The 12,326-nt window shown below is 53.6% G+C and overlaps 1 protein-coding gene across 1 annotated transcript in view; it reads right to left on the bottom strand.

The window, feature by feature from the left end:
* GTF3C1 (general transcription factor IIIC subunit 1) overlaps nucleotides 1–12,326 on the bottom strand; it is a 37,823-nt gene that overhangs the window by 6,351 nt on the left and 19,146 nt on the right. Inside the window, exons 7-10 of the mRNA XM_028498034.2 lie at nucleotides 4,050–4,208; nucleotides 2,315–2,430; nucleotides 924–1,233; nucleotides 4–135 (exon numbers count right to left, since the gene is read on the bottom strand). Coding sequence (XP_028353835.1) covers nucleotides 4–135; nucleotides 924–1,233; nucleotides 2,315–2,430; nucleotides 4,050–4,208 — 717 coding nt within the window. The remainder of the gene's footprint in view (nucleotides 1–3; nucleotides 136–923; nucleotides 1,234–2,314; nucleotides 2,431–4,049; nucleotides 4,209–12,326) is intronic.

Here is a 12,326-nt window from a genome sequence, read left to right as displayed (position 1 = left end):
TGCCAGGGTCTGAGGAGCTGCTGGTGTCCAGGAGGTTGTTCCCCCGGAAAGAGCTCTGGCAGGCTCTCTCAGAAGCTCCCAGGGAGGAAGACGGATGCTTCTTCAATGGGTGAAGGCTGATGACTTTCCACCCCCCTGCAGTGGAGGACAGGCGTAGAACAGATGAACCACGGCCACAGCAGGGGGAAAGCGAGAGGGGCACTTCTGCCCAGCTGCCGGACCAGAGCCGCACAGGCCAAAGGAGTCCATGTGGTCGGTTTAAGACGAGGGAAGTGGACCAGCAAGCAGCGAGCCGCACCCTCCCAACCCTGACCCTGACCCCGACCCCCGATGTGCAAACCTGTCATCGGCACCACCCTCCACGTGTTTTAAGAAAAGTCTTCCATAACTAAACTAAAACCCCAAGGGCTTCTTACACAGATTGTTGGAGGGAAAGGGATAGAGGAAGTTTAGGGAATTCCATCCCTTTTAAGAGTCAAAACATAACAAACAAAACATTGGCCAAGGGGACTTCCCTGGTGGTCCAGTGGTTAAGACTCTGTGCTCCCAATGCAGGGGGCCCAGGTTTTATCCCTGGTCAGGGAACTAGATCCCACATGCATGCCACAACTAAGGAGCCCATGAGCTGCAACTAAACAGAGCCCCGGCACAACCAAATAAAAGCAAAACAAACAAAACATCTGCCAAGGAGAAATGACTTGCCAGCAGCCTGGAGACAGACCACACAAGCATCTCCTAAGCCTATGATTACATGATGCACATGACACCAACAGGTCCCTAAGTTAGGGCAGCACCAAGGCCATCCTCAGGTGTCTGCTGGACCGAACGTCCCCCAGAGCCAGGCGGGACAGGCAGTGGCTCATACTGAGGGCGTGCACGCCCCTGCCCACCCTCCCTACCCCCCGCCCCGAGTACGCCCCTACCCTTGGTCGGGGTGGAGCGGTGAGGTTGAGTCCTGAGACCGCCGTTCGAGAAGGACTTCGAGTCCCGCTGTGATCCTCTGCCTTTCCTCCTGCCACCGCTGCTCTCCTCCTCACTGTCCGACTCAGAGAGGAAAGCGTCCTCGCCCTCAGGAAGCAGGGACTCCTCCTGCACCGACGCCAGGCTCACGGTGGTCAGCAGCTCGCTCCGTGCCTTCTCCCTCTCGTACTGCCGGCTCAGGTCGCTCTCCTCCGCAAACACACAGGAGATGTACTTGGTGGTTCGCTGCCGTCCTTCGTCCTCCATGAAGCCCTGGAGGGGATGAGATGTGTCTAAGACACTGCAGAGGACGCCGGGACACCCAGGCGTTCGGGTGACCGGGCTTCTGCGGTGTCTACTTCCTTGTCATTCCCACGTTCCCCCACGTCTCCTCCACCTCACGCCTGGGCCCCAGCTCAGCCCCTCGTGGGTCCTCCCGTCTCGCCATCCCTCAGGTTCTGCTTCCACAGGAAGCAATCCTGACTGTGTGTCTGCTCTAGGAGACTGTGAGCTCCCCGCCGGGCAGGACCCTAACTTGGCCTTCCGCAAACCCCCGGGGCCTGGCAAAGGACGAGGCCTACGAGAGACGGTCAATAAGCAGAATTCGACGGTTCCTAACTGTTGTCACAGACTCAGAGTCAGGGCCTTGAGGTCACCAGCTCCATTCGGCCACTGCCGTGGGGAGTGGTGGAGAAGCTGTCACTCAGCGACTCCCCTTTGTCTTCTACAACAGGGGAAAGGGGCTTTCTGCCCTTAACAGCAGAAGGAGTTAACAGCTTCCATGTACCAACCACACGCCAAGGACAGTGCTAAGTGTTCCACAGTCGTTAGCTCAACTGTAATACTGCCTTCCAGCAAATGGCCAAAAAGTTGGCAAGAAGGGAGCGAAGGCTAACGGGCTGAGATGGCAGGTCTGGGTCCCAAAAGGGGACACCAGACACAGCTGGCCGACTCGGTGTCCCCAGGACCCAGGCAAGGAACGTAAATGAGAGGGAGGGCCGGGCTGGGACTGAGGCCTGGGGTGTGCCCGCGTTGTCTCTGGGCGCCATCAGAGGCGCCACCTCAGCTGACGCCCCACGCGGGAGTGGGGGGCCTGCTCCCTGGGCTGCAGCATCTCCTGCTGACTTTTCAATGCTGACAACTCATTCAATTTTCAAAAAGCGAAAACCAACAAAATCCACAGTGAGGGTGGGGTGGGGCACACTTGTGGGCTGCGTTCAGCACTCCCGCCCTCCCTGGCAGCCATCTGCCTCCTTGACCGAGACGGAAGGCCGATCTGGGCTCCCGAGGTCTGAGACAGCCCTTCAGAACCACGCTGTGTGCACATCCAAAGACAATGAACTCACGCTGTTACCTTGACCACTTTGAATCTCTGAAGGAGACGGCACAGCATTCTGGCTTCCAGTTTTCCCACGTTCATAGCCACTCGGATTTCAGCTTGGGAAATGCCTTTCGTGCCTCGACGCTCAACTATGTGAAACAATACACTTGAACCCCAGCCTCCACCACGGAGCCGTTCTGCACAAGTCAGGTCCGTTCCCAGACATTTCAATGCGGGGAAACCGACAAACAGAATAAGACACCTGCCTCCTCCCACCCTCCCCTCCCAAGACTCTGAACACTCTGACTCACTGCTCATTTTTAAGCGCTCACTATCTGACCCTTCCACGTCAAAGCTGTATGTCAAGCAATCAACACCTGATCCACCGGGTTCCAGGGAGGCTGTTTTATCCTGCAGCAGGAAGAGTGTGCTTTCACATGAACGAACTTTCTCAGCTAAATTAAACTGAGCCTTTTAAAAAGCACCGAAGGAATTTTTAAGGAAGAACATCTGCCCGTCCTTCTCGGTAGACTCAGAGGCACTATGGACACCGATTATTGCCTTATCCCGTAACAGCTGCCAGCCAGCAGGGGCCACAGAAGGAAATAATGCTATTTGGCCCTGTAATAAATGACCGGTAGGCAACTGTGCTCTATTACTTGCTCTGTCTGGTGTGTCAGCTCCTGCCCTGCTACATGCTGTGCTATTGCTCTATCTTCCTCCAATGAGCCCTTTCAAATTTACTCGACTACTCAGGGGTTGGGAACTTCAGGAAGGAGCCTGGTGGGGTGGCGGTGGGCGGGAGTCCCTCAAGTAAAATACTACAGGGCAGACTTCGGGGCAACACTCTTGGACCGTTCAGAAAGAGCTGCCCCTTTATTTCCTGATGTGGCATACACTTGAGGCCGCCAGGCAAAACCAATCTGGATAAAGGCAGTTTTGCTGTATTGTCCATGCATAAAAATAAACAGCAGAATGGAAAGAGGTGACTAGAATATGTTCCTATGTTAAACTAGTAACATGCTAAAAGCGGGGACGAAAGGGTTAAGGACAGCATTTCTCAAACTGTGTTCTGAGGAACAGATCCTGAGAGATGTTGAAGAGGTGATGGAAACAGCCAAACAGCCTTCCCTAAAGGCTGTGCTGATTCGCCAGGTGCTTTCGTACCTGCTGGCTGAACCAGATCTCCTGCAGCCCCTCCCCTTCTACTCTAGACATCCTCCCCTCCACAGCGACCTGCGGCCACACCATCTATGGCACTGGGTCACTGCTGTCTTACATAGAGTTTAGGGGATTTAGGGGAAGGGGGAGGAATGGACAGAGACATGTTTCTTCCCCCTTCATCACAACAATCCCCAGCCTGCAATGATTCCAGACCAATTTTAGAAGTTGGTAGGTGATTCTCAAGTCTTTGAGTAGTAATATTAATAGGTAATTTTTTTAGTGCTTTCTACGTACCAGGCACTACACCAGATGTTTTAATCCTACTTATTCAGTCCTCTTACGTGCTAGGGGAGATATCCCCATTTTACAGATGAGGGAACCGAGGCTCGGAGACCTTGCTAAAGTCTTCAGCTGGCGGACAAGGGGCAGAGCAAGGACTCAAACTCAAATCTGACCCCAAAGGCTAAACCCTCAAGGGGACCGGGGGGCTTCCCGCTGCGTGACATTCTCGACAGCAGGGCCCTCTTTCAACATTTGACCAAAACACACCTCGACTCAAAGTTCGGGAACCCTGTGTATATGCAGGTAGGAGAAAGGGACTTACTGAGTTCGTAGGTCTGTGTGAGCATGTCCCGCTCGTACACGATGTCCACCGGTGGCACGGCCTTGGAGATGGCCTCCTCGTCCTCGTCGTCGTCCTGGTCTTCGACCTTCCGCTTGAACTCCTTCAGCAGCCTCAGGCAGCGCACCATGACATCGGTCCCTGGGAACACAGGCACAGGGTTCCATGATGACAAATCAGTGCGGCCCTGGGGGAGGCGGCTTCAGCAGACCCGGAGGCCCCGAGAAAGGCCGCACAGGGCATCGAGTTTGGAACATTTAACACTGCACACCTTGGGGCACGAGACCTGAATACTGACTCCATAAAATTGCTTTAAAAACAAAAACCATATTATTAGTGAACAAAGAAATGCAAATGAAAGGAATTACGAGAGGCCTGTTAAATTAACAGCAGCCTCTGCTTCAGACAAGCTCCATGACTGCAGGAAACGTGCTTGTCTTTTCCCATCACCGCTCCCCGCTCCCCCGAATAGTGCCCGGCACACAGCAGGCACACGGGCGGTATTGCTGAAAGGATGAATACAATCTTCTCCCTTTTAAGCCAATACCCGTTGCCACTAAGGTATGGCAGCAGTGTGAACAAGTTCTATGACCTTTCCAGAGCATTTCGAGAGGCCTTTAACTCCATGATTCCAAGGGTAGGAATTTACCCCAAGAAATAACTCAAAGAGGCAAAACTGCCAATAGTAAGAGGTCCACACAGAACTCTTTATAGACCCAGCTTCTGTGAATAATATAAACGACGACCAGGACTGAGGGGCAGGACACGGACAAGTCACCACACTCTGCAGGCGAGCGCCTGCCTTCGGACAATCACAACGCACCGGTACTCAACCTACGGAAGCACCATGTGGGGAAAATAACAAGCTCACGCCTATGGCTGTAACACGAGAGGTACAAGGAAAAGGAAAAACATCTCGACACTACGTGTGCTAACTCCTTTGAAGCTGACAGCCCTAGGAGGCGTACAGATGAAGAAACTGAGGTACAGACGCGTTAACTAACTTGCCCAAACTCCCAGTAGCCTGTGACAGGGGCTAAGCGACTCAGGCAGGTGCCAGGCCTCTGATACGGAAGAGATGGTGTCCTATGATACTGACAGCCAGGAGGCAGAACAGCAGCCCCTCAAGGATGTCCACGCTTTCACCCCTGGAACCTATGCATGTTACCTGCCGTGGCAAAAGGGACTTGCAGGCATGATTTAAGTTAAGGCTTTTTGTCGTGGTGCTGGTGGTCAAGGATTTTGAGATTATCCTGGAATATCTGGCTGGGACCAGTCCTTGTAAGAGAGAGGCAGGAGGATCAGAGTGAGAGATTGGAAGATGCTACGCTGCTGGCTTTGGAGATGGAAAGGGCCACGAGCCAAGCAATGCAAGCAGAGTCTAGAAACTGGAAAAGGCCAGGAAACGGATTCTTTCCTAGAGCCTGCAGAAGGAGCACAGCCCTGTCGAAACTCGATTTTAGTCCAGTGACAGACTTCCAACCTTCAGAATGATAAAATAACGAGTTTGTGTTAAGTCACTGTATTTCTAGTAATTGTTACAGCAGGGCTATCAGCAGCTTCTCCTCCAGCGTCCATCAGCACACCAAGGTGCAGAGTCCTCGGGTACCAGGGCAAGGAGCAGTGGCAGTAAAGCTGGTCTCTGCAACCCGGTGCCTCCTAAGCAGGAGCTGTGCCACTGAGGGCCTTGCTGTGAAGGTATGTGGAACACCCACATCAGGGCAGCACAGACTGACGTCTGAGCAGATCAAGTCCAATCACCCCAACTCGGGCAGGGGATTCTCTGTAGGTGGGGGACCCAGCATGTGGTTTGCAGGTGAAGTTCACAAACAGTAAAGCATCTCAAGGGCCTGATATCAGAGACTTTACCCTCAGAGTCAGGTCCGCAGAGGCTGACCAACCAGAACCTTCCGGGAGGGCTGGCCTGGGGCCAAAGGTCAGCAGGCGTGCGGTCACCCTCGGCAGGGCTCGGGCACCAGCTGATTCCCCTCCACTCCCGCCAGTGAGAGAAAATCCCCCAGTTCTCGACTTTTCATGAGAAGAAATATGAAGCCCGCGTCTGGCACGGCCTCCCTTCCTGCTTCCGAAGCTTTGTGCTTTGCTCCCGGTACCTGCCCCGGCCTCTCCCTCCCAAGAGGGCAGACCTGGGAACGAGGGGACTCCTGGGCCATCTGAATGGGTGAGAACTGTTTCAAGGCCCCGGGGCCCGGGACTGGGTTCTCCCTGTGGCCAGCACCCCCAGCACGTGGGCAGAACACTGGCCGCCCAGCCACTCGCCACCTGGTCTTCCTCTCTGTCCTCTACCTTGAGCTACTCCCAAGCCCCTCAGCCCCCCTCTCACCCCTAAGCTGGTACTCACAGAGCGACCTCCCGCTCCTAACAAGAAAACCACCACCACTCCTCGGACGCCTGCCAGGTCCCCGACGCTGATCTAAGCTCTCCTGGCGGTTATATGGGTTAGTCCTCATCACAGCCTTAGGAGGTGGGCTACCATCCCTGTTTCATACCTGACAATGTGAGCGAAGGGATTTGCCCGAACTCCCATCCCTTAGCAAGTGAGGAGCTGGGATTTACTGGGCAGCCCAGCCTCGAAGCCCAAGCCCTAAACCTTTGATGACTTACGGCCCCTGATTCAAAGATGCCCATGTGACTGAGACCAGCGGGTGACCCGGGCAAGGGCCAGCCCGCGTGAGGGGTGACACAATGCAGCATTTATGGAGGCAGACGGACTCGTTCTCAGGCAAGAGCCCAGTGTGATTTTTTTCCCACACTTTTATAACTTCCTTAAGGGGCTAATTAGCCAAGAAAAGATACACAGAACAGCCCTCAAAGCAAGCTAAGTGGAAGAGGAGAAACGTTACTAGTGCGCTCGTGGACCCTAAGGCAACAAAGGAAAGCGCCCTCGGCCATCGGCCTTCTCCTCATGCCGAGGCAGCAGCTGTTCTCACCTGCGTCCCCCGTCAGAGCCTTCTCCTGACGGCACAGCTGCGCCCTCTGCTGACAGCCAGGATGGAAGGATGCTCAGAGGAGAGGGGAGAAACGGGTTCCAGGGTCAGGCACACGTGGGTTTCAACCTCAGCTCTGTAACTCTGGGGCGATGACTTGCTGTAGCTCTCTGTTCCCCACTCAGTGAAATGAGATGATGATGTGCTCTGCCTCACGGCTTAGTGTCAGCGAGACCCAAGATAACGTCTGTACAGAGGCTGGCGTGGAGCCGTGGGCCAGGCACTGTGTTGTGAGCGTTACATAAATTAACCCATCAAATCTCATGATCTGAGGCTGGCAGGCCCCTGTAAGCTGCACTGTACAGACGCGGAAGCTGAGGCACAGAAAAGTTAAGTGACTTGCTCAAAGCGACGGAGCTGTGAAGTGGCAGAGCTAGGATGTGATCCAGGTTGTCTGACTCTCATCTAACATAGCAGTTGCTCTTAATGGCATCACCGGCACCTAGCACCGTGCAAAGGCATGACAAACAGGAGCTGAACTCAAGATGGTTGGTCCCTTCCTGCCAGGTTGGAAAGCCCCACAACCGGCCCGCGGTCGGGGTGACCTGGCTCCTGGGTCCCATGGGAACTCTCCCCTGCTCTGGTTCTGAACATGGAGCTCAGGAAGGCACCTAGACAGGCAGGCCGCTGGCTGGGGGAGGCTGAGGGTGACGCAGGAGGACCACTGCTCCCTGTGATCACACTGGGAACTGTGAGCCCCGCGACCAACAAGGAGCACGCGACCCAGCGGAGGGAGGGGGAGTCCCAACACATCTCGAGGGGTGAGCTCTGGCGTCTAAGGCTGGGCTGAGCAGGAGGCTGCTATGACTCATCCAGAGGGCGCCTGGAGAGGTTTGGGGCCACAGGGTCTGCAGCTCTGCCTGTCCCTGAGCACAGCTGATTTCTCTGCCCTGAATCCCAACTGCACTTATTTCTGTATCTGTCAGAGAGGTAAGCTCTGGTTATTCACCCAACACACTGATGGCGGCAACGTTTCCCTTTACTCAGGCCATGTCATTTGCATCCTTCCTTTGGAAAACCTTGTGTGAGAGAGAGCAAGCCTGCGCGGTGGTTAAGAATCTGGACTCTTCTGCCTGGTGTGGGAACCTGGGCAAGCTGGTCGACCTCCCTCAGCCTCCACGGACTCGCCCGCAAACCAGGGCCGATGAGAATGTCAGCCTCGTGGGGCTGGGGGAGAGAGGCAGGAGAAAAAGCAGGTAAAGGATGGGGCACAGCGCAGTCTGAGCTTCACGATCCAAGGGACCACATGGAACTCGTTTCACCAGATCTTTATGCATTCCCCATAGTTCTAGAGTTTTTTCCAGACTCAGAATTTCTATTTATAATATTAAAATCCCTTCAGCTCATACTTGCCCTTTTTTTTTCGGCTGTGCTACGCAGATTGCAGGATCTCAGTTCCCCAACCAGGGATCAAACCCGGGCCCCCTGCAGTGGGAGCGTGGAGTCTTAACCACTGGACCGCCAGGGAAGTAAGTCCCTCATACTTGCCGTTTTTAAGGATATTGTTCTAGAGCACAAGGCAGCTGAAGTCAAAGCAGAAGGGGCTAGAGTGAGACTGGTCGGCAGACTCATGCAGGTGAACGTGGCCTGTCGCTCCATTTGAGCTGCCACCTCGGTTACCTGCAACCGCCCTGGAGGAGTCGCGGTCCCGTTGATGTGGGCCACTGACCCCTGGGTGCAGGGCTTTCCTTCCAGGAACAAAAGGAAGGAGAAATACAACCGGCCAGACCACTGCTCATATGCTCTCAAACACACACAAACATGTGGCATGCGCTAAGGTCAGCATTTCTACACAAAGGAACCACGCAGTTCTGTGTCAATGATCCAGGAAGGGCTCCACCTTAGCATGAAAAGTGCCTTAATTTAGACATCCTGAAGATCCAAAAAGGAAGAAGGGAAGGACAGAATCTTTACTGTGTACCTGGGATGGGCCAGGCACTGTGTTAGGTCCTTTCAGAGGCTATTTTACTTAATCATCGTGTGAATTCTGCAAGTTATTATCACCATTTTAAGGAAAAGGAAACTGAAGCTCAGAGGGCTCAAGTGATCTAAGTGGCCTTGGACCCAGCAAGTGGCCTTCCTTCCACACTAGGCCACATGGTTGGGCCTGAATTTCACATTGCTATCAGAAAGCACTGTTCCTTGTAAAGGAAAAGCCAGAGCGGCTGTGACGTGGAACCAACAGCCCGTGTGTCTCACATTCCCAATGAAGCATCTCACACATTCCCAATGAAGCATCTCATCCGGCCTGCTAGCAGAGTGGTACCCTGAACTGTGATCAACCCGGGAAGGAAGAAAAGCAACAAATGAGCCCCAAGACAGACTTCCTCTTCTTAAAGGGTCACAGACAAAGGGACAGTCCTACTAGTAAGCCAAGCGGAAGTTATGTAAATTCAGAGTGTTACCCCCTTCACCCCACCAACACACACACACACACACACACACACACACACACACACACACACACACACACACACACACACACACACACACACACACACCCTTGAATGGGTCTGGGTTGGTCAGGGCTGGGGAGTCATTCAGATAGTCTGGGAAACTGAAACTATAAGCAAGCCCATGGGACATTCTAAGGAGGTGACTGCCTTGGGTACCGGCAGAGAGGCCTCACCAGAGATGGAAGGAGAGCATTCAGGGCAGCAGCCAGAAGGACGGAGGAAGGTGCTGCAGCCCACACCCAGGGCGATGGAACTGGTGAAAAGTATGGGCTCTGGAGTCAGTCTGTCTGGTGAGAACCTGCCTCTGCCACTTACAGGCTGGATCAGCGTGGCTGAGTGATCCCACAGCCCTGTTCCTCAGGCTGCTCAGCTATGAAATGGGGACAAGAATAGCATCTTCCTCACAGAGCGCTCAGGACAGTGCTTGCTACTGCTTTATCATTACTGTTATCATCACCACAACCTCGGAAAAAACAGAGCTTGGGGGCTCAAGTGTCAGAGTCACCGGTGTTGAAAATGTCAGGAGGCTGCTTGGGGCCTTTCATTCAATTTCACAGCATTTATTCTGTGATGGGCCTAGAACACATAAAGAAGGACAAGTCAGGGTTCCCACCCCTGCAAAGGGTTGTGTCTGAGAAAGAGGCCAGAGAGCCTCGGACAGGGTGATTAGGCTTCACACAGGCCTGGGTGTGAACTCCGGCTCTACCATGAGCAAGCTGTGAACCCCCGAGCCTCAGGCTTCTCATCTACAGGCGGGGATAATTCTACAACGTGTCTAGACTAACCTGGGAGTGAGGACTAAGGGAGTGAATGAGTTAAGTGCTCAGGGTACGCCATCCAGCTGGATGGCTACAGAGAAATCGGCTACAATGCGCTCAGGGCTCTGCTTCCAAAACCCACAGAGCCGGCAAACAAAAAGACTACGCAGGGAAAGGGAGAGAGGAGGGGCCATTTGGGTGGAATATTAAAGGATCCGGAAGAAACTGTCTTGGCAGAAGGGGACAGGCATTCCAGGCAGACGGAAGGACACCGGCAAAGGCACAGAGGTGGAAAAGGACTGGCCTATTGGGAAGGGGTGCTGGTGGGAGAGGCGGGAATGAGGACGAGAACGAAGAGGAGACTGCAGATGACTGCAGACGGTCTCTAGCCCAGCAGACGGGAAGTTACCCGTGGGTGTGGAAGAAGGGCTGATGGAGGAGTCTCCTGCCCCCGGCCACCTTCACCTTCAGCCACCGCCCCCGCCGTGCTTGCACTTCCTGTCAGTCAGGCCAGCCTCTCTGGAGGCGGAGGCAGCAGAGGGGCCTGATGGCTGCAGGCTCAAGAGCCACACTTTGCTCACTCCCCTAGCAGCAAGTCCCAGCTCTGTGACCTTAGGCAAGTGATCTGTGCTTTAGCTGCTATCACTGAAGAGTAGCACTGAGAAGATGGGGTGATAAAGGGATCAGAGTCAAAGAACTAACACTTGGCTCACTGCCCCACAAATTCCCTGCACGGTTCTTCCGCCCCACGCCCCGCAAGGCACAAAATGGCTAACAAAGTGCAGAATCTCCCCTAGCCCCTTCCTCTTTTTCACGCCCTAAGACAAGCCATCAGAGTCCAAGGTCTCTCTGGCTAACCGTGCAAGGCAGCGCAGGTCCTGACAGTAGCACACATGGGGCTCACACAGGTTTAGGAATCTGGAAACGGCCTCGGTCTAGAGGTTCAGTCACCCTTCAATACCTGGTGCGAGTACCTCGAAACGAACCCTCCGGATGGATCACTTAGGTCCCCAAAGCTCTTAGAGAACGACCAACAGGCAGGACTCTCTAGGACTCCAAGCTGGGCGCTGTTCAAGAATGAAACCTCACCACACAGAGACGCCTCTCAGTCACTTTACTGGCCCCCTGAACCTCTGTGGGCAGGCTGCTCACCTGTAGGCCAGCCCTGTGCTCTCAGGCCCCAGCACTTGCCTTCGGGCTCTTCCAAGCATGGGGAGCCTTCCCTCCTCATCCCTCAATCATACCACAGAAAGTTCTCAAAGGACAATGTCGCCAGTCCCTCACCTCCGAGGCACATCTCCTGTAGTCTGTCCCCATCTCATTCTCCAGAATTCTGCCCCAGACCTCACCGCCCTTCCCCCGTTGCCAGCCCGCTCCTCCCACCCCACAGACCGGGCAGGCCCATCTTCCTGCTCAGGGCGGTTGATGGAGCGGCCAGCAGGCTTGAGCCCATGTTCCCTCCTGGGGGGGGGACACAGAGGAAAGGACCGTTTTCCCACAAGGGCACCCTCCAGGTGCCTGTGCCCCCTCAGGAGAGCCGCCTCCACCCCAGTGAAGCCACCCAAGGCCCAGAATTTATGCCATTGAGGATTCTACCCCTTTCTCTACTCTTTTAAGTTCCTGCCTTTAATAGTTTTTGCCATATTAAAAGGTCTGTTTATTTTATTCATCTTAATTATTAATGAGAGTAATTATCTCCATATTTTAGCTAGAGTCCTTTAATCAATCTTGTCACTTTTAACTTAAAGAAATCTCGCTATTTTTAACTGTTTGACCTGTTTTCCCCTCGAGCACCATTCATTTTCTAGACTTTAAACTTTCCTGACAATCTTCTATTCTTTTCATGTTTATGCTCGCCCTTTATCCTGTGCTTCTGATCTTCATTCTTTTTAATTCCAGTTTTCTGGTTTCAAAGCTCTTTTAAACCTTTATATTTATTTTATTGCATTTTAATCCTTCTTAGTATGGCTCATGTCTCTTTTTTCTTAGCTTGTATACTTTAATCCTACTGTAACTTTTTAAATGTCCCCTTCTGCCATT

Source organism: Physeter macrocephalus, chromosome 14 (assembly GCF_002837175.3).
Source record: "Physeter macrocephalus isolate SW-GA chromosome 14, ASM283717v5, whole genome shotgun sequence".
Taxonomy (NCBI): Eukaryota; Metazoa; Chordata; class Mammalia; order Artiodactyla; family Physeteridae; genus Physeter; species Physeter macrocephalus.
This window is presented reverse-complemented; position numbering and strand designations above follow the sequence as displayed.